The sequence below is a fragment of the Seriola lalandi genome, unplaced genomic scaffold (genome assembly GCF_002814215.2).
Source record: "Seriola lalandi dorsalis isolate HSWRI2012SDOR001 ecotype SW California unplaced genomic scaffold, Sedor1 jcf7180002054431, whole genome shotgun sequence".
In the NCBI taxonomy this organism is placed as follows: domain Eukaryota; kingdom Metazoa; phylum Chordata; class Actinopteri; order Carangiformes; family Carangidae; genus Seriola; species Seriola lalandi.
Genome location: NW_019524984.1, coordinates 282309 through 304808, shown reverse-complemented (window position 1 = coordinate 304808; position 22500 = coordinate 282309). Strand labels below are relative to the sequence as shown.

The window sequence follows — 22500 nt, the reverse complement described above, 5'->3', positions numbered from 1 at the left end:
ATTTAGTGCTGTTTGGTTACTGCTGGACAATAGATTGTTCTCTGTAAAATAAAAGACGCAATTAAACAATTAAACTGTGGAACAGTCTAATTACCATCAGGTTGTTCTAGCTGTAGTAAGTTTTAAAACCAGTGAACTCCCATCCCTAACCGTAGGGAAAGTAAATGCTATGCTATCCTTAATGATAGCATAGCATTTACATAGTGGACACTTGAATAACAGTAACACTAGATGTTGTTGCCTGCTAAGGTATAAATGACTCAATACAGCATCATGTGGATGCTACAGTCTGGTGTATATTTACAATATTTACCAACTGGAATAACACGGTAAAATGTTGTCATCAAGTCATGTTCATCATATTAAATCCTTCAATTTTTCAATAATGTATTAGATTCAAGTAGTTAAGGTGTTACTATATGATCATTTCAGCAAAATTAACTATATTAAGACATGTGAACCACAGCATCTCAATACGGTAATCGCAACATCGTTTTTAAACATTGTTTTTAGTTTTCTGTGCTAAGGCCAGATCCAAACTGCCTCTGCATGAGTTCACGCCAGGTAACAAACTGATTCCTACTATACAGTGTCTGACCACATCTGAAGGCAAAATTGTTTGAATTAATCCAATTGACCACGATCAAAGTTGGGTTGGAAAAGCCTGCCATCATAAGAGAGGAGTGAGATGCGATTGTGGTTCAAACAGCGCAGACTTATAGACAGTCCTTCCTTAAAGGCTTGCATCGTGTTATACCATTGATGGATTTAGTTGTGTGGAGAATTAAAGAAAGACAGCGTAAGTAAAATCCTGCTTTCTTTCTGGCCTTTGATCACCCTGCATATAGTTGGTAACACTGTCAGATTGTCAGTTTTGCGATAGTTACAAATCTTGTCGGAAGCAAGTGAAGTACACTGACCCCATTACAGATATGTATGTCCGGACATGCCCACATTTATGAAACAATTCTCAAGTAGATTTAAAATTAATTAGCTGGTTATTGTCATTATATAAAATGTTAAAGACAGCAAAGTGCCAATCATTGTAGCAAAATTGCGTATTTGTTAGGTGTACTAAACGATTTACGTAAGTAGAGAATATTGGGAACAGTGCAGATTTGATATGACGCAGTTGCTGACTTGCATTTCAGTACGTACTTGCCTAACATGATGAAGTTGACGTAATCTGCTATGTTGAGTTGAGTAATCCCTGATTGTTACTCATCTTGTTGCCTCAATGGGGATTCTTGAATAAAAGAGGGCCTGGCACATGTATAATAATCATTCTGTCAGTTTGATTGAGCCACTTCAGACTTAGTAGCTGAGACACAGTACACAATCACTGATTTGCTGTCACTGCTCTGTTGGCAGCAGGAACGTTGATAAGTCCTGTCAAGAACTTGGTAAATTAAGATGTTTCAAAAACGCTTTCAGTTTCTCATTCAGAACTAAATCTGCCATTAATCCCTGGAGGATAAAGAAACTTTGAGTGTTGAATAGAGAATGAATTTGACCATCCACTTCTCCCTCTCAGCCCTCAAAAATACTCTCAGCGCTCCATTCTAAAAACAAATTAAAGTCGAGACACAGAGAGAAGTTTTCATTTTTCTTTTTTTTTTTTTTTGGCGGTGACAGTGACGGACCCCATTTTCTTAGAGCCAGATCAAAGTGGCTCAATGTGTGTGGGAACGTAGTCTGTTCCCCTGGGCTCGTAATCATAGAGCCTGAACTCTCAGACTTCTTCGATGCAGACACTGTTGGCACTTCTGCTCTCTGCCAGGCCTGATGCCAGCATGGTTGTGCCCTTCACACCCTCCCCTACTGCTCCATCTCCTTTGGCTTTTCTTCTCATCTTCCCCGCTTCCTTAGTACTCCTCTGCCTACCCCCAGACCCGTTGGTGAACAAACTCAGACAGTCCTCCTTGACACTGCAGCAGGCTGGGGCTTGTCCCTGCTCTGACTGTCCCACAGCCTGGCAGGGTAATGAAGACAGCGGGGGGGCCGCCTTACTGCCTGGCTGTGTTGCGCTTCATCATTCGTGCCACAGCCCAAGGTTCTCTAATTAAGACACCGACTTGGCCCTGCAGATTATGTAGCAGCTGGATCATTAGCGTGGAGGGTCAAATGGCGTGCGTCTCTGTGTAGCGGGCAAAGAGCCTTTCATCAACCCTTGCCTCAGTCAGCTCACCTCCAGCCACCAGAAGGCTCTACCTGCTTCCTCCTCCCTGCTACTCCCAATTATACTGAGCATTAGGTGTCAATGGAAATACTTAGATCAAGACCATCAAGAGTTGACTTACACACATACAACACTAAGCTGCCAGTTCATGAGGTATACCTAGCTAAATCTAAGGCAATCCAGTACAACAGACGTCAAATGAAGGATGATTTAAATCCACGGTTATTATTTTGTAGGATTTAAGTTTGCAGTGTGGTTGAATTACATTGCAGGCATTGATTCTTTTTTTCATTACTGATTAATATGCCAATTTTCTGTACTAATTAATTAATTGTGTAGTATTTTAAATATCATAAAAACATCCACCATCAGAGTTGCCCTGGGTTGAAGAAATGAAACCATGTCTTCAAATGTCTTATGTTGTCCAGCCAGCAGAACTGTCGAAAGATATTCAGTTTACAGTGACATAAAACAGAAACGCTGCAAATCCTAACCTTAGAAAACCTGGTACCAGAGAGTGTTTGGTATTTGCACTTGGAAAATGATTGAAACAATTAATAGGTCATCAAAATGTTTGTCATTGAATTTCCTTTTGATTGACTAATCGATTAATCAACTAATTACTTCAGCTGTATTGTATAGCATTATATTTAAAGGTGTTAGCAATATCCTAACCTATAGGGTGTGATACATTCTGTATCAGTTAAACAAAACAACACATGATTACATTAAGCAAAAGCAAGAAGAATACAATATATGACTACATTGTTAAACATTTCATACTTACTCTGTCTCAGTGTTGCGAACAAGCTACATTATGTCCTGTGTTCATTGCAGAAGTATGGGTTCAACTGAGTAGTTGTCACTGAAATGTCCCTGTAATGTTCTTACAATATGTCAAACTAGAACAATATGTAGGGCCTTTGATTGATGCTGCAGATATTCAAATATGTAATGATATGCAGATGTTAGGTCTTGTAGATCTTTTGTTTATCAATTCATCGGTTTTCCTCTCAATTTCCATTAAGTGTAATTGTTCTTTTTGTACACTTCTGTACGTTTATGGTTACAGACTCTCTCCACCTCCTTACACGCATGTTTGAGTCTAATTCATTTGCATCATTTCTAATTCAATAGCATCATCATTAATATTATTATATTTATTTTATTTTTCAAATTTTGTAGATAATGCGATAATTTTGTTATCGTTAACTCTTTTCATTACATGATAACCATGTAGTGAAAATCTGTCATTAGCTGCTTGTGAGTCATCTTTATTTCAGTTACAGGGTGCAGATACCTTGTGTTTGATTTGCTTGTCTTTTTAGGGATGAGGAAGTGTTCTCCACCATTAGTTCTGACTCACCCGCCAGTCAGTAACTCTGCTCATCTCTCAGTCTGCTCATGACTGCAGAGGTTGGGAGAGTTACTTTAAAGCTTTTGGTGTTTTCATCAAGGCCTCCAGCCATGTGAACAAACATGGTACAAGTGTTAATAATGATAGAATAAAAAAACAGTGAAAAGTAAATAACCAGCTCTTTTTGAAGTGGACAGATTAAAGAAACTGTACCACAGATCTAGCTAGGATGGCCGTACAACATTTGTTGTTTTCTTCTTCTTATTGAATTAGAGTAGTTGTTTTTGTCAGTTACAATAGACACGTATTCACAGGTGGAATTAAGTATCAAAACATCCATAAAAACTTTGAGATAATCTGCTTCTTTGTTGTCCATCTCACGCTCAGTATGTTCTGAACATTCACCATTTTGCCAGAATATGGCTAAATATGCTGCATTCCTCTCTTGTTATCTCTCTTCTCAAAGCTTCTTATCAAACCTCGGGCAAAAGTAGCATTTTTGGTGAAAATATGGCAGCGTGAAACATGCAGATCATAAAGATGGGCAGCACAGGAGTGAATTATGTTGCAAGAGTCGTTTGAGAAACTTACTCAGACTTTTAGTGTTACTTTTTCCACAAAAAACTTCATTACTGACATGAATTCAGGCCGACCACAGCTACTGTTCTCTATCAGAGCCACCTTTCAAGCTTTGGATACTCAAAGGAATCAAATAAATAAAAATGCAAAAACATTTTCCTTGGAAAACTTATATTAGAAACTTTACAGCACCTTATGAAACCCAACACTGATTATAAGGGAAGACTTGAGACCAATTCTCGACTCCATTAATGATCTCCCCCAACCAGATTTGGTTTTTCGCTTCTCAGAATTTTGCGTGGACGCTTGTCTGAAAAATGCCTTCATCATCTGGCTCTGCCTGTCTTCACTGATAGCAGATATTGAATTGGCTGCTGGGCACTAGCTAACCCCTGCTGTGAGAGATCTTTTGAAAGGAACAACCACAAACTGCTTTTGACCAACTGCCACCAATTCAGTTTGCCCAATTTAGGAATTTCTTACTATTGCTGTTGCTTTTCATACTGACAGCAGAGACCCATAAAATTGGGTTTTTTAAATTCCTTATCACTTTTTTGATAGATGTAGAACAAATTCTCAAATATTCCACCTAACTGTCTCAAAAATAGATGAAAATGTTTTAAATACTTTAAACCTTTTTGAGCATGATTTTTTTTAAAAAAAGGATATTATAATCATGATAAGAACAACAAAATTTATAATCAATGTTATTTTGGTAAATTAAATTTAGCAATGATATTTAAGAATAATCATAAAGTGTTGGAACAGTAGAAAATTGTGTATGTGCTAATAATTGGTTATAATTCCACAATGCACACAATTGCTATTTTTGAAAGAAACGGTATTTGACCTATTGACTGCTGTCAAGACTGTATGTATTCTCAGCCCTACAGCCTGAGTGCACACTCAGGTTCACACATGCTCACACACAGACACACACACACACAAACACACACGTGTTAGCATGCTTAGTCAAGAGAAAAATCCCACAACTTGGTGAGGATTCCTCATTCTTCTGCCTGTTCAGTTTTTTTTCCCCTCAGTCAGACTGCAGTGTCATCCTGCTCCGTTTCTTTTTTTCCCTCCACCGATGCCCATGTTCACCTACGTTTGTAACTTTAGGCCTTTCTACTCTGCCCCTCTATTTTAAGATAGGGAGGGCAGTATGCCGCAAGGGACCGTGAGACAGGCTGTTGCTTGCTGCACTCTGCACAGCACGGCAGACACACACAGGGCCGAGGACAATTTGCAGGACGACACTGACTGGCTTGTTTACGGCAGAGGCTCCGTTTGGGGGAGGAAGGGGAAGAGGCAGGCAAGCTGGCAGGCAGGGAAGTAAGGAGAGGGGGTTTACTACCCTCAAGAGAGTCGGAATTCCTCCTGAGCCATTCCCCCATTTGGCTGGCAGTTGTGAAAACAATTGCCTGGCATTTACTCTCTCCTTGTGCAGATGGAGTCCCAGCTATGAGTCAGCTTTGAGAGCAGCAAGTGGTGGAGAAAGTGGTGGGCTTGTGATCTCATGCACAGCGAATATAAGCATACTTTACAGAGACACTTGGTTTTTGATGTTGACACACAGTTGCTGTTTCCTCACTAACATTTCTTTTTGTTCTCTGCAGTATTGCTGATATGTATATGTTTTATTTCCAATGTTTAGCTGCTCCTTGTAACAAAGAGTGTATGACTAATAAAGGCATTTCTGTGTCCTGTTTCTCCAGAGTTGGCCTACAGAAGACGCTATGCTCATGTCCTGAACTGAGGGAGCCCTGACTTCATCTTCAAGCTGTCACTTGTCTCAGTTTGTTCCTTCACAACTGATCAACTGTCCATCAGTCACCGAGCACCAACAACAAGCACCACCACCTCCACCTTTTCCCCACCCCCCTCCTGCCCAGCCTCCCGTCACCATGACGTCGGAGCTGGAGAGCAGCCTGACCTCCATGGATTGGCTTCCTCAGCTGACCATGCAGGCGGCAATCCGCAAGGCAGACGCCCAGAATGCCCACGGGCCAGGCATGGGCAAGAAGAGTACCCTACTGGATCCTAACACCACGTTGGACCAGGAGGAGGTGCAGCAGCACAAGGATGGCAAGCCACCCTACAGCTACGCCAGCCTCATCACGTTTGCTATCAACAGCTCGCCAAAGAAGAAGATGACACTGAGCGAGATCTACCAGTGGATCTGTGATAACTTTCCCTACTACAGGGAGGCGGGCAGTGGCTGGAAGGTGAGCAAGAGATCCATCTGCACTTTGTTTAATGCAGATGGAAAATGTAAAAGTTTATTAAGATTCCATAATAATCATAGTAGTAATTTGGATTGTAGTTGTAGCAGGGCTTTAAAATTCTGATACTGACATGAACATCATCATCACAACATCAGTGCTGTTTAAAGTTAAAGTTGGTTGACAGTTTGACTTCTGTCAATTTATTCACTTGCGGATATTCTCCTTTGACCTTGCATTTAGTGCTAAGTTGTCGTTTGCAGAAGAGTTGAAATTGACATTCCTTGACTTTAAATCGTTGTTTTGTGGGTGCTGGGCATCTTTAAATAAATAAATTTAAAAAAAAAAAAAAAAGTGAGATGCCATTGGTAATCACCATTGTCATTTCTGAGAAAGCTTAGAGAGAAACTATGAGTATGTCAAATCTCTCTAAGTGCCTTACTTCTCAGAATGAAAAATGGTGCAGCCCTGAGAGAACCATATGAAGTGTAGAACCCTGGATTAATATTCAGAGAAGTGGCCCCTATCTGTGCGAACACAGACTAAATAGCCCATTCATGGGTGGTATTATTCATTGCAGATGCCTTGATAGGAGAAGGCCATTATGCAGAAGGAGAGAGCCAGTGCTGTGTCATCATCTCAAGGAGCCCATGATATACCGAGATGAAGCTATGCTGATTGCCTTTTAAAGGGCCCAGATGGAAATTGATATTAGAATGAGTTTTCCAATCAGTCGACGTTTATTGGAAATAGAATCTTAGGCACTGCTTTATTGCAGTCAGACAAGATGTATGAAGCCCATTTCCTGGGGCGACAGGATCTGGCATGTGTACAGGCTGTATGGAGGTGTGTGTATGTGTGTGTTTTGTAGGTGAGGCAGAGATGAGAAAGTGTTATTATAAATGGAATGATTTTAGCTTCTGTGGTGAGGCGTTTTGTAAGGAAATGAATTGTTTTATTTTGCGACCTTTGTTTCCTCTTTTACCTTCATCATCCCTTATTTAGTTGTCAGCAGGACAGCAGCATATGCGCTGTCAGTCTGCACGTATTCCTGCATAGGGATACAGGCATTTTCATCCTCACTGATGTCAACTCTGCATTTTGTATACCGTCTACCTTCCCTAGCATTGAATTTAACTGTTCATTACACACACGTACAATTCTTCTAGATATAGAGATAAGGTTGCAGCAGTTATTTCCCACTGTTTTTGTTGCTGCATTTCAAGTTCAGATCCTACTGCAGAGCATGTAGCACTATGTGGTCACTCTGTATCCATTTAGATATGTTAAACTGTTAATATTTCTTTGTATCCAGAGAGCAGCTATATGAGTAAATCATCGTTTAGGTGGGTTGAAGTGGACTTAGTGAACTCTCACACATATCCACAGACTTTATTGTTCGGAAATATGAGGGTGTGACTGACTAGCCAAACTAAAATAACAGTACATAAAACACAACATTTAGTTGATACTTTTATCCAAAGCACTTGAATTCATACACTTTTTATACATTTTAGAGTGGGTGGCCTCAGTGGGAATCAGACTGGTGCTGCTGGCAGGATCGAAGCTTTGCGCTACCCACTGAGTTACAGTCCTACTGTAGATACAGCAGAACGGACTACGTGATATTAATTCACCAAAGCCTGGCTAATTTGTATGGCTGTCAATGAGATTTTCTTTTTTTTTTTTTTTTTTGTAGCTTTATCATGAAATCAAGTGGTCATTTCTGGAGTCACATGGTCAGGAAACACTTAAGATATTGTTATGGATTCAAAAGCTTGTTTTACAGTTCTGGAAATAATCACTGAAGATTTGGAAATGTCATGAAATCTTGAAATCTTAACTGATGCCAGGTTTTTTTTAATTTTATTTTAAAAATAGAACGTGGGGGCTTTTTTGAAAATATGATAATTAAGGCTAAATGCAACTGGTTCGGCAAAGCAAATTTGTCCCTTTGCAAGTGTCTGTGTACAACCTGTCTACAACAAAAGAATGAGTTCAGTTGTCTTAGGGATTAACAGATCAATGTGTAATTCTAACTCTAATACTTAGAAGTCGGGGTGCAGTTTTAAAGCTGTGTTATATCATGGAAGATGTTCTCTTTAAATTCAAAACATTACCCTGTACTACAAAAGTGAGGTTAGGCAAAATCCACATTTTAATGCAGGGCTGCATTAGTTTTAGTCCACAGCAAACCCATTTTCAACATCACAGTATTGGTAAAGGTTGCATCATGTGTAACATTATAGTAGTACAGTAGTACAGTTGTGGAAATTTGGGATAAAGAGATTCACGCAGATAAACCACTCCTAATACTGCTTTCCAGTGATTCCTCAGTGGATAATTAATTTGCCAAGGTTATTATATTTTTTACTCTTTTAGAAGCCAAAAAATTTTGTGGACTTTCTATGGTCAAGGAACCATAACCACTGATTTTATGAGATTTCTGCGTGTTTTTTTTTTTTTTCTTTGATGAAACTAACAGAAGTATGATGTCGAAATGGTAAGGGTTTCTTTTCAGTATCAGGTATAGGTAATAGATTTGACGTAATTGGAATGATACCTTGGGTATAAGAGCAAGTTATAGAATTAGCGTTGGTGGAGATTGACGCTCTTAAAGTACTTTCTGGTTTAGTAAAAGCTTGCATAGATCAACAGATTCTGTCCTAAATGTGGGCTGCAACTGTAGAAATACCCATCACATTTAAAAGTGAGAAAAACCACATCACTCAAACCAGGATGCTGTACAGCACAGGAAACACTGAAAAAGCGGTTTGAAGATGTGCTCATGGACTAGAGCCTGCGTCATAATTTTTTCTCAATTCTTGTTAATAGGGTGTTTTCCCTGCCATAGTTTTTTTCTGAGAATTTAAACTGCTGAAATAATGTGTATAGAGTATATATAAAGTCTACTCATTGCATAAGGAGCATTTGAATGAAATCCAATAGTGCTGTTTCCGTGCCTGAGGCATTTCAACAAGCTCCAGTAGCCCTAGGTTTTTTCCTAATGTTTTTGTACTTGGAGAATTTTCACAAACCATCACACAAATTATATTTTCATCTAAGCCTGTGCAAAACCCTGGGAAAAGTTTCTCTCCCAATCATCAGGAGGTCACTAGGAGCTTGTACGGTTGCAAGAGTTTATTGCTTTTAAAACCCTCAGAGATACATCTTTGGAAGTAGCATAATGCCTAATTGAAATTGTATAATTCTGTAATATCCATGCAGTAGTAATATTTTCCCTGCACTGTGACTGTTACTATGATATGAATCCACCTATAATGTGACTGAGTATGCATGTTTGTCTGTGTAATTAGTTGGAAAAGCAAGCATGCCTGGGTGGGGTGAATGTAGGTCGGATGTAGTCATCTCTTCTCTGTTCCCCTGGAGATGTCAGTCGCAGGAATTTGGGACTCAACGCACGCATGCGTCTGTTCTGTATGATAATGCAAGCTGTGCCGGCGAGATGAGACTGGGCTAATCCGGGCGCCAGCAACTCATTTAATCATCTCAATAGAACTCCATTAGCCTGCGCTTTTAAGAAATATCAATAAGTGCTGTCAATAAAAACAGATAATTCATCAAGGTCAAAAAATGTGAATGCCGCCTTCGAGAGTGCAGAATATGTGCTTGGCATCTATGTGCAAGCAATTAGATGGTGCTCTTCTTAACACCCTCTCCAGCTCTCTGAGGCACTTTTGATTCATATTTTGCAGGTTTGTCTAAGCAGTCTTGTGTATGATTCAGCTCATATACTGTGACTGTCATGTCCTTCTGTTCCTTGCATGGCAAACATGGCTTTTTGAAGATCTGCCAGATTGCTTAAGGATTTTTCACATACTTGAATTCTTAAACATACAGTATATGTCCAATAAATGTATAGGCATTTGCTTGCAGCACTTTTCTATAGTGGACTATACTGTATCTATCTGCTCCTGATTTTTCTGTTACCTCATGCTCAGTTCCTTTCTTTTCAAAGCCATTACAGTCAATGTAACCTGGCCCAGAAAAGTCCTCTGAGATTAAAGGGTAAATGGGAACAGTCTTCTCCAACTCCAAGGTCAGGAGAACATGCCTTTCCCTTGCAAGGAGCACTAAGCAAAGAAGAGACTTGTAAAACTATAAAGTAAAAGCATTTATATTTTACAAGTCTCTTCTTTGCTTAGGCTTTTAACTTTGGGTCGGATTCAGTATTTAAGAATCCATAAGAATATTTCAGAACAGTTATTCTGAAGTGGTGTCAGACTTTTGCACCTGACTGTACATGTTGGAATTTGGTTTTACACCTTTTTTTTTTCTTTTTATACATTTCAAAGAAAAGATTTTCAAAATGATTATGATGAGTAATTGAATGAATGGAAATAGCAACTAAATATAGTCTTCAGATGTGTTGTCACAACTTCTCGAATCTGCTCCGTCTCTTCACGGATGCTGTCGTGCGTGTCATGAATGGCAAATCAGCATTCTCTCACTTTCGCTACAACTGTTTGTGGGGCAGTTGTTACATAAACCATTTGCAGATGTGTGGCTTCAAGACACTTCAAGGAGACAGCTGCAGGGGAGGGGGTATTCCCCTACCTGTGTGCATAATGATGGACAGTACGGTACAAGAAGAGTGGAACAGTCTTAACCAATTATAAATTTCAAGATTTGAAATTTCTGTGAGTGAGTTGCTTTATCAATTAGTGTTGGTCCATTTATTTTACAGGGACATACAAAAAGACAGACAGATAAACTTTTAAGTACTTTTTATCATGACACGGATACAGGGGAATTTCTAAGTAATTATGAGTATTATGTGATTAAAACACAGATTTTAAATTGCCTGAAAAAAGGCCTGAAACCCATATGCTATACAGTACCAGTCAAAAGTTTGGACACACTTGGAAAATGTATCCAAACTATTTTGACTGGTACTGTATATGCATTCATTGTAAACAGGGGAGTGTTTGTTGCTAAACAGTATATAGTACAAGAAATATATTTGAGCAAATATTATATTACAAAAGTATACTTCTCTTTCATTTGATTATTGACTTTATTGATATTTGCAAATCAATTCATTGAACTCAAGTTTAGAACAACATTTAATTTCTCAGGTGTTGCTACAATAATTACCTCATACTGGATGGGCTAATTTAAGCAAACAGCCTACTTAATTCATCAGCATGGATGTCTTAACCCCCTCTGACTGTGTGCGGTCCTCCTCCCAGCTCCAGCTCTGATCAGGCTGTCTGAAAATGGGAAACTTTGCTCACTTCATCTCAGCCAAAGACAGAGTGACAGTGTGCGCGCTTTCTTTTCTGATATGTTTTCTGTTTAGAAAAAATAAATAAAATGGTCAGGAACAGTATTGAATAGAGAGACTCCACATACACTCTCAAATGTTGACCTCCATACTCATCTCAAACCTTCTCTCAGCTCCTTGTAGGCTCACTTCAGGCAAAGTGTGTAAATTCCCCGCTGCATTTCTTCCAGGTGAAGAATGCCAAAGAAAATCTGGAGCAATTCTCAACCAGTTTAAAAATGCTTGAAATGTTTGCTCTTGAACTTTTAACTGTTGAAGAGATTGTTGCTACTGGCATGGTATTATTTTTTCTCCTCCACACCTGAGTACAGGAAAAGAAAATTAGCTGGAAGAGAATGTTAGCTACTGTTGATTGCCTAACAAACATCTCCCACTGCATTTTCACTGAGGTCCATAGCTCTTACATGATCCTGTTAACAGGGAAATGTAGCTTTGGTCTGTAAATCGTCCAATGTGCAGAGATGGGGCACAGAGCTGCCTTCTGCAGGGGCCCTGGACCTTGCTTTGATCTCATTATAAAATGCAAATACACAGTACCCTAAACAGATCAAAGGTTCAACTTCCCATTGGATCTGAGGCTTAATAATAGCAGCCTGGAGCAGTTTTCTATTTTTTTAAGAAGCAATTTGGGTAGCTACTGGTCCTCCAGGACATTATTTACTCTGGAGATAATGTTCCTGCTTCTGACTAGTGACTAGCCACAGCTCAGAAAAACCCTGCTCCTGTTGCTTATTTAAATAAGATTTTTTAGGAATGAGCATTTGCACTTCCTGCCCCTATCTTCCACCTCAAGCTAAGGTTTGCAGTGCCTGAAATCTGAAAGTGTAAAATTGCTTTGGTGCTAGACTCTCTGATACCTTCATCTACTTTCTTAACCTGTACCATCATTACACCGTAAAGCAGGCATTTAAATTTTAAGCACTTTACTGATACTGAATTTTTCAGCAGCATCAATACATATTTAGAGAGCTACTCTGTTTCCTTTTGTAACCTGTGAACCGGTCCAATTCCACAATGATCCAAAGTTCATAAATTTTCCAATCCAGTCTTATACGAACTTTGGCTGAGATGAAGTCTGATGAATGATGAGGTGACACAGCTGTATTTTTCGTACTTTTGTCTGGATTCCTTGATAATTGTAGAGACAGCAAAAAGTGACTGTGTGCTAGCCTGACGCTGACTTTGTCAGCTGGTGGGAGGGGTAGTGATTCACTCGGCAGCCAGTTTGATCCTGCTGTGAGGCGGGTTCCCGTGTCAGGAAGCTCCAGCCTGGCCACCCGCCCACCAGCCTCACCTTGCACCCGCCTACCGGCGCCCCACCGCTCACGCTCTGGCCCTTAGAGTGGGCGGGGAGAGCAGGCTGGCAGGCCTTGGCACGGATACATTTTGGCAGGAGCTGCTGTCCCCACACTCCGCTGAGTGAAGTGCTGACTGCAGTGCAGAACATAAAAGGCCTGAGGCTTCTATCGCTTCCTCTTGTGGCCTGCAGGCCTGTGTAGAGATGTTGGCTTCAATTTTACTTGAAACTGTAGTTGTCTTTTTGGCAGTCATGGCAATGGCCTCTCAATTCATCTCATATATATATGTATATATATATCTTCTGCTATCATTTTAAACAGTTATGAACCCTTAACAGCCCCCTCCCAAGTGCTCTTTTATTTCAATGTGATATAGCAGCCAGTTGTAAAAGCTGTTGACCATGGTCATCAATTGATTCAGTGAACTTCCTCCTCTGTGATAATGAGATCTGTTGAAGGCAATACCTGACTCACAGGCTGGGATACACCACTTGTGTCGCAACACTTTTTCTTCTAAGAATCCTTTATAATGCAGGTAACACTGGACAATGATGGGTTGTTGATCCCTGCACACATTCTTAGTCATAGCCTCAGGCCTTTGAAAAATCATTTAATCACTGTGCATTGTTGCGGCTCTTCAGTTGATCATTTTGGAGGAATATGAGAGGCCAAGGACGTCGGACGTCAGTGTAGTCAGGGTTGTTGGGTAGCTAGTTTTCCTCTTGTTCTCTAGTTAGGTAAGGTTTGGCCGTTCTCCCAGTTAGAACTATAGAGTAGAAGTAGTTAGCTCAATGGCATTAGTAGTGAAACTCATAAGACTGTAATAACTGGGGAAAGGGTTAGGATCTGCATTACTATGTCTTTTCCAGACCTGCCCAATTATGTGGTGACTGAGATCATCACCTCCAGTGGGCCGTGCCCTTGCTTTGTCACACATCTGTAGCCTTAACTGCAGTGGGCAAGAAAATCAACCCGTGTCACAGTTAGAGTTATAAACTGCAAGGAGTTTGAAGCACATTTCAGAACAACTCATAACTGGAAAAATCATTAGCTAGTTCTTAGATTCTTCAGAGGGGAAGATGAAGGGCCATAGGGAGCTGCTCAGAAACTCTGTAGTCATCGTTTCGTGGCGAGAAAAATTTAGACAAAAATAACAGTTTGCTTTCCATGTGTATTAACTTAGTTTTCCCAGTGAATGGCCTTTTGCCCTCTGTTATTTTTCTACTTGGTAGGCTGCCACCTTTGCGTAATGCAGCATATATACAGTAAGAGTGTCATGTTGTTGAGAATATCTGTGAATGTTGCTGCACCATCATGGATTCTTTAAAGATGGATCAAGAAAGTCTGTTTTTTTATGTGTTTTTGACCAAATTAATATCAGGTATGTTTTTGTAGCAAAAAACAGTTTTAGTTTTAGATAAAAATGTGTCAACTGATTATCAACATATTATAATTTAATTACTGATAAAAACCTCCATCACCATCAGAAAACACTAATAACTTGCTCTTCAAAGGTTATTCTGGTCTGTTTTTTTTAAACTAGAGAAATCATCAGAGCCTTTGTGGGCAGGCAAAAACTGAGTGGCATTGCCAGGCTGTGTCAAACAAAGGATAATACCATTAGACTCAGTCTATAAAAAATTGACTGGCCTTTTTTTTTTTTTTTTTTTTTTTTAACCTTAATTTATTAAACACATAACACTCTTTTGTTTATATGATAGATGTTCATCTTATAACAGAGTCATAATGCCCTCTGAGGTGTCCTAATACAAAAAAATAATGGACTAGGTGAAAGGAACTCATACTGTATTACATTGTCAAAATATTTGACACAGCCTTGTGTATTGTTTTCCTCTATACTCGGACATCTCTCATCATGTGTGGTGGCTTATTTCAGGAACAATAAAAATGCCACTAAAGAAACAACATGTATTTTCAATGCCAGCTGCTGTTTTTTGGGGGGGAGGAAATTTACTGAACTTATGCTATGTGTACACAGTCATCATCTGGGTGCTTTAGCTTAGTGATTGGTTAGGTTAAAATCAAATCCTTCCCTCCAGAAAACTGCTAATAAGAAGGCAATGCCAGGCTGAATAATTGAGAAGTAACATAATGGCCATTCAGTGTGAATATCAGGCTACCTTTGTTTACATTGGGATCACAGATGGTGCCTTTTAACATTGCCTGTTGTACGTGCACTGATTTTTGCCCTGACAAGGAGGAGGAGAAAAGAGCGGAGTGCACTGATGAATTCTGCAAGCTATAAATAGAGCACAGTCCTTGGAATCTGCCTTTAACACTGAATCTGCCCTGTTAAATTCATCTAAGCTGCATTAGAGCGGCTATTGCTGCCACTGGTTCCATCTGTATATAAAATATAATTTAAGTATTGCAAATAAACAAGGTGTGGTTTCATTTTAACAAATATCTTTTAGTAGGTGTGTGATTGATTGATGTGTTCTTTTTTTAATTTCTCCTGGTCTTTTTTTAAATGTAATTAATAATATTCATAATTAAGGTAGCCTGCTCTCCCTGAAGAACGGATGCCTCCTGTGAAGCTTGCAGCTAATTTATCTGCCAGCACCGTAGCGTACACACAGCGTTTCCTTTTTGGAAATGAAAGGGAAAGAGGCAGCAGACTAATTAGCAGAGGCTGGAGAAGTATCTTTTAAAAAGTCTACAGCAACCTGAGACTGCTGATATGGTCAAAGGTTTGCAGCCTGACTGAGTTAAGCCCTCCACTGAATATCCACTTAGAGTGACTGGGAGCACGGCCATGCTGCCTTACATTCAGACTGTAGGTCATTCACATCTGATAGGAATTTTAAAAGTATTAGTCTGGCCTTGATGATTGGCATGGTGATAAAAATCTGCATGGCAAGTAATTATCGTGGGAATACGTCTGGCCAATGTTGTTCCATTTCTTCTTTGTTTTAATCCGCCCTCTCTCTTCTCTGGCAACAATTTAACCCCCGTCACCTTCTGTGTCAGGCTCCTGCGGCTAATGGCTTCACTCTGCTCTTCACAATCCCTGCTTTTCTGGAATGAAAGCTGAGCAGCCGTGTCGTCTTTACACGACTCGGCTGCTGCCTGGCATTAAATGCTGCTTACTGATAAAGATGTCACCGTGGTGGAGGATATGTAGGAAAAGGGATTTTTTTTTTTTGCAGGATGGCTGTCTCTTATCCCAGAGAGATATTTGATCATCCTGCTGGTGCGTCCTCAGTGGGGTCAGCGGTCTGTGAGAGGGGGACAATGACACAGCTGTGGCAGCCGTGTGGAACCAGTGATGGATGACATGCCAAAATGGGCTACGCTGCCTTCCCAGGCGCCTGTATTGACAGGCGCAGCTCTTGCATCTCACATTCAGCATCAGCAGGGCTAATCGCGGGTCATGCTGGTCACAGATGTGACACGTGAATATCGCTTCTGTAATTGCTCATTTGTCAACGTCAACTTCTCAAAGAGCAGGTTTTCGGAGCCACATTATTAAACGTAACTTGCAGTAATGACCAAACATAAAAAAAAAATAAAAAATGAATACAATTAAATTAAATCTCGAAAAGAGGCAGCACAAGCATTTCACACTTTGTTGTCCTTTGCAGATTCACCTTAAGAAAGGTTCTGCTCAGGATAAAGCATTATCTATATTTAATCAATATTTTTATATCAGAAAACACATGACTACTTGTATGTGAAAGGGATCGCTTGTAGTGATGAACCCACAAGATAATTATCACCTGACTCAGTTCTGTGGAGCATTTTCTCAACATTCACGACATTGCTTTAGTTTTCCAGCTTGAAATTTTTGTGTTTTCGTTTGCTACAGAACAAAAGGCAAAAATCACATACACTGTCCAGCACTAGTACTTTCTTTATTAAAATCATTCCGGTCCTGAGACCTTTATCAGGACCGAAACATAAAAAACATTTGTTTAGCCAAGGGCCACTTACAAACAGTATTTTGATGGATACATATGATGACAAGTGTAAATGATATGATATTCATTTTTTTAAGTTTTTTTTTGTGTGTGTGTGTGTGTGTGTGTGTGTGTGTGTGTGTGTACTGCGTGGTTATAATCCAAGCCCTGGCTCTAAGCCTTTCAGCCTGTGCTGCACCAGCCACAAGGCCACAGCCTCTCCCCAACAGTTAATTGCATCTGAATTAGTCCATTAATGTGGCCGTGTAGAGGGATGAAGGGGTGCACGGAGGTGTCTGGCCTCTTTTGACCACTGCAATGTATTATTAATGGGTCAGCAAGTCTGGCAGCTCTGCATTAACTTGGCTAATGGACTGTAGGGTGGGTCTGTGATTCCCTTTCAGAAGGAAATCAAATCTAATACACATTACAGAAAAAAAAGCTTTTCTTAGGCTATTTTCGGAGTTTGTCAGTGAGAATACAACAGCCATTAAAATTGAAGCATTGCCTCTTGCCATTCCTTTGTGGATTTGCTCCCTGCTGACAGGTTACTGTGGGAAGTCCAAGGTTACTCTGAGTCATCACCTTCTGTGTGTCATGGACATGTAGAGTAATGTACTCTGCTAATGAAAAGCTAAGTATCAGATCAGATTAATACGGATGATGGTAAACGGCTTATTTTTTCTCTGCTTGTGTAGTAGCCTGGAGGCCAAGTGTATTCCAGAGCCTGGGGATGACTGTAGTGAATTTAAGAGTCAGTTGCATGATGAGAACACAACTGTATAGGAAAATGAACCGCTTTATGTATCACTGTGTGCTACTAGACGCCCCAAATTTTTGACAGATATACTAGCCTCTTTGAAAGTGGGCTCAACACACATGGTTGGGCTATGATCAGCTCTAGTAATGGACAAGCCATTTCCTCAGAACAAATTTCATATGTTGTATTTGATTCTGATGCTAGAATAGAAAGTTTGGCCCCCTAAGTTCTTTGAATTTCCATCTGTAAAGAAGTGATAGTGGTACATAGCTTTGGTCACTGTTTGTTTCTCAACAGACAACAGTTAAAAGAACATGACTATGTAAAGATAGAAGGTTAAGGAGTGCATGTGGCTGTTTTATTCATTTGGAGCCTGATGGTAACATGCATATTGAGCAGCAGCATAAACTCTATAATGTTTGTGTAGACATGCGGGAAAAATAAAAGGTCAAAATGTCTTAAGTTTTCTTCTGCTCTATATAATGTGTTTTCAGTAGGACTTGTTTTATTTAAGATTTTATCTTCCGAACATCACATTTTACACTCTTGGTATTTAGATGTAAAATTTTGCTCCTTGCTACTTAAGCCTCCAAAGAAAAGAATATACATTGAAAGAGCACACTAAAGGCTTTCTGGCCCGTTACTTAATTTGTCTAATTCTTAAGTGGACAGTTGGCACTACCCTGTCACTATTAGTATCTGCAGTCAGTTTTTCATTGTTAGTGGGCACTGTAGTCAGCAGGCTGCTGTGAGCCATTGTCAGAGGATAGCATCAGAGGCTCTTCTTCTGGCTGATAATTAAGTGGCGTACTGACAAACGGCTTTCATCAGATCCCTCATGTGGAACTGAGAGCATGCGAAGGCTTTCAGGGAGGATAAACCAGAGGACGTCACTTTGCCTCCAATCTTTCATGGCCTTGTGCTGCCTCTGCAGTGGAGAAGGAAAGGGGGAGAGAAAGTGCCCTGTGTAGCACAGAAGAAAAGTGTGATCCTGCAACGCTCAGAGAACCAGACTCAATTTGCAGCATTGTTCAAGGCAGCTCTCTTTCCTGATATTGTCAGTCTGTACTGTACCAGTTTCCCAGTTTGTCTAGATTGACCAAGCATACAGTATGTGCTTGGTCTTTTTTCAAATTTGAGAATCTGTCACTTATTTTTGTTTCCTCAAGGCTGACATAAGTTGTGATGACTTTAGGCACTGAGTGCATGAGGGTAGATGGACTGACGGGGTTCGAGCCAGCGCACGTTGTTATGACAGTGACATAAAATGTCCCATCATTATAACTTCCCTTCGCCCAATCGGCCCCATAAAATCAAGGGTAGGATCAATGGCAGTGGCAGGAAACAACGAATGAAAACTGTTGTCTGTTACCTAGTGTATGTGCATTTCAAATCAGTGTCTGGATGCTCAGCTGAAGATGGTTTATGAGTTAGCTAATGTTAACTCAGTAGCTTAAGAGTCTAAGCTTTCAACAAGATCAATTTAGATTATATCGGATACCTTCGGCTTTAATTATCAGACACGACTTACCAGTAGTTGCCATAAATAGAAACTACAAAGCAGTTAAACATAATTCCACTGTTTAATGATTTGAGCAGTGAAAAGGTCATTTAAAAATTTGCAGTATTGTAGCTGTTGTCCATAATTGTGAGTTGTTCCAATTTACTAGCTACAGATAAATTCTTTAAAGTTAACCTCAAGTAAGTAAACAGTAAAGCCCTGTTGTAATAAAGGGGTCTACTTTCTCGATTGCACTATTTTTTTTTTTGTTATTTTCTATTTTTGGTTCATATGATTTTATAATTCCCTAAAATATATATAACCGATATATCCATTATTAATTTTCATATAATTTTAATATTAGTTTGTAGCACTCAACAGATATACAGCTCAGGCTATTATTTATTTTCCCCCTTTGATGGAACAGTGACAGACTAGAAAGGTACAGACAGGCCTATTTGACCCCCTCCCTAGGCGATCCTGGCATCAACACTGGGATGACCCCTGATTTCCTCCATCAGATTTTTGCATACTTTTATTTTATCTTCTTTAATCTTGCCACGTCTCAACCTTTTCAGTCCAGTCTAATCTACTGTGTTGTACTGACTGGTGCACTGTTAAAGAGTGTTATCTATCATTCAATCCTGCCAATTTCCAAAGAGGTCTGTGCTTATTATCATTTCTCCTCAATTCTTCTTGGTTCATTGCCAATGACAGCCGTGTCGAAGGTCAGAGATGTTCTGAAATAATCCACTTAATGAAATCATGCTACACTTTTGCATGCTGCACCGTGCAATGGTGTGGCAAGTGTAGCAACACCAGAGGTTGTACAAAGTGCTTTGACTGTGTGTGGTTTGGCTCTGAGCAAGAGAGTGAGACAGAGTGAGAGAGGCACAAATATCGGCAAAAGAGAAAGAGAGACAAAGACAGATAGCTCTCTGAAGGACTGTGATCAAATAGGCCTCATATGAGTGGCTCAGGGCTTTTGTTGTAGTGTGACCTGCCATTCAGTGTTGCATTAAGTGAATTTTCCCCCACAGCTTTTCAAATCTGCAGTGACTGCCTCCCAATTTATGAGGGGAATGCTCGAATTTCAAACGTAGCATTCAAGCCAGGGCTGTAACCTCGCGTGCACCTAGAAAATAATGCAGAAGTTTGGGTTTTCTTCCTTGAATTTCTGCAGGTCCATTCCAAGGTTGGCCTTACAGCAACAAAGCAGGTAGAGAAGGGAATGTGGGTGCATGTGCCTGAGTGAGATTGAGTTCAGAACACTTACATTGGAGCTTTTGGTCTCTAACCCCACGGCTTCTGTTGAAAAAGGGAACATCCTTGGTGCAGCCTTCATAAACTTCTTATATGCCACTAGAGAACTATGGGGGTTTTGTATTGGCTCAGCCTATTGTCTGAGCTCTATAGGATGCTATATCCTTGGATTACCCTCAGCAAAATTACTTGGAAGATAAAGTTGGATTGTTTGCTTACTTGGCAGTGGTTTCAGGTAAGCTCAACATCTATTTTACTATATGTTTGCAGATTTCCTTGGTTAATGTTTATGTGAGAGTGGTTAATATGTACACAGCTCAATATGGCCCACTAACGTTATCAGAAATAGTCTTAATGTTGCTGTAGACAGCTTGTGCTTGTCTGGAATAAATGTCTTTCCTTACACATCTGTATGATGTGCTTTTCTTCCTCTAATGAAGCACATTTTGTTCCTCCGTCTAATCTCTTTAACTTTCCTGTAGTTTGGATATATGGGGCTGGCCTCTGGAAACAATACACCTGTGGAGGTCGATGCAAACCAGCAACCTTAGCTGTCATCTCAATTGGCTCCCCTGTAGTTGCAGGCGGATTTCACAGCTTTGATTTCTTTTTTCCTTTGTTTTTATTTTCATAAATTGTAGTATGTAGCTCTTAAAAAACCCTGAATAATAAAGTCCTAGCATCTCACTGTTGCAGATGTTCTGAAAGTTTTTTTTTGCCTTCACTGTTCTCACTTCTCCTGATAACATGTTCTTTTTGAGTCCACACATGTAATCGCTTATCAAGCTAATTTCTTTCTTGCATGTATTGACCTCATTATATGAGCCTGCCAGTGAAAAATGGGTTTAATTTAACCAAATGCTCACTGTTGTGGAGGGGGGGAGAAAAATACAATTTCCCCATAGTGTCATCTCCTTTTGCAGAAGTAGCTGTTGAGTTTTAATTACTATAATACCTCAGTGTGCTACGCTAGATGACCTGGGTCTAGATAGTAAAAGTTAACAATCATTTTGATTTTCTGGTTTGCCCGTTTTCTTTTGTCTATGCATTATGGACAAAGACATAGAGCCCTCTGAGTATGCAGTAACAGGTTATTATATTGATGACAGATTTCACCTTGGCATGTATTTTTCTGCGGCAGGCGAGCAAACTGTTCATGTTTTATTAAAACTACATACAAGTGAGTAAAGATCAGAGACTGAGGGGTTTAAAACCTAGCATGCCAACACATTACTACTTGATGCCAAGGGAGGCAGATCAAATGCCTTTGAAGATGTTTAAAAAAAATCTAGTTGAAAATCGTTATAGTTTACTTCATTGGTATTTGAGTGTAGGCTTTGGGTCTCTCGGTAGCGTTGCAAGATGCGAGAGAGCTTTGCTGTGTGTTGGGCGGCGTGTGTTGGCAGATTTCTTGAGTCTGACAGTATGGTGTCGGTGGGGGAGGGGTCACTGTAGTCAAAAAGGCTTAAGTACTACTAAATAGAATAAATGTGCCATTAATAGGTGCTTTGTGTAATTGTTTTTGTCACTGCAGCCCAGGAAAACCTACTCGACAGTCACTCTTGGAGCAATTTAAACAAGTTTGAGTCATGATTTTTGATCGTGTGTGGTAACACAGGAGGTGAGAGTGGTATTGAGGGTTCAAAATGTTGAAGGAGAACCATACAGCATCTGGCACTTCTTTGTCATCACCCAGAAGATTTTCATTCAGTCAGTCAGAAGAGCCTAGTTCCAATGGTCTTAGGGTCACAGCTCCTCTCACAGCTAACAGGATTAAATCATCTGATGATTGCACCTGGACGAACCTACCTTTCTCTACCTGTGTGTCCAAGCATGCATTTTTTTTTTATTTCATTTTTTTTAAGTGATGGCTTGCTGAGCGAATGCTGTGGCATCCCACATGCCTTCCCACACCCACTACAAATAGACAACGAAGGTGCTACATTCCGTGGCCTCGGTGCAGATCCCCGAGGCTGAGGAGTATGTTCTGTGTTGGTGGGCATGTCACAGGGTCCATATGAAATAACAAAGAATAAAAATACAGTAATCTACCTGTGTGTGTGTGTGTGTGTGTGTGTGTGTGTGTGTGTGTGTGTGTGTGTGTGTGTGT

At 40.0% G+C, this 22500-nt stretch overlaps 1 protein-coding gene across 1 annotated transcript in view; it reads left to right on the top strand.

The window, feature by feature from the left end:
* Positions 1 to 22500, top strand: part of foxj3 (forkhead box J3) — a 111369-nt gene that overhangs the window by 23389 nt on the left and 65480 nt on the right. The window contains exon 2 of the mRNA XM_023410720.2: positions 5834 to 6343. Within this exon, the coding sequence (XP_023266488.1) occupies positions 6023 to 6343 (321 nt within the window). The 5' untranslated portion in view covers positions 5834 to 6022. The remainder of the gene's footprint in view (positions 1 to 5833; positions 6344 to 22500) is intronic.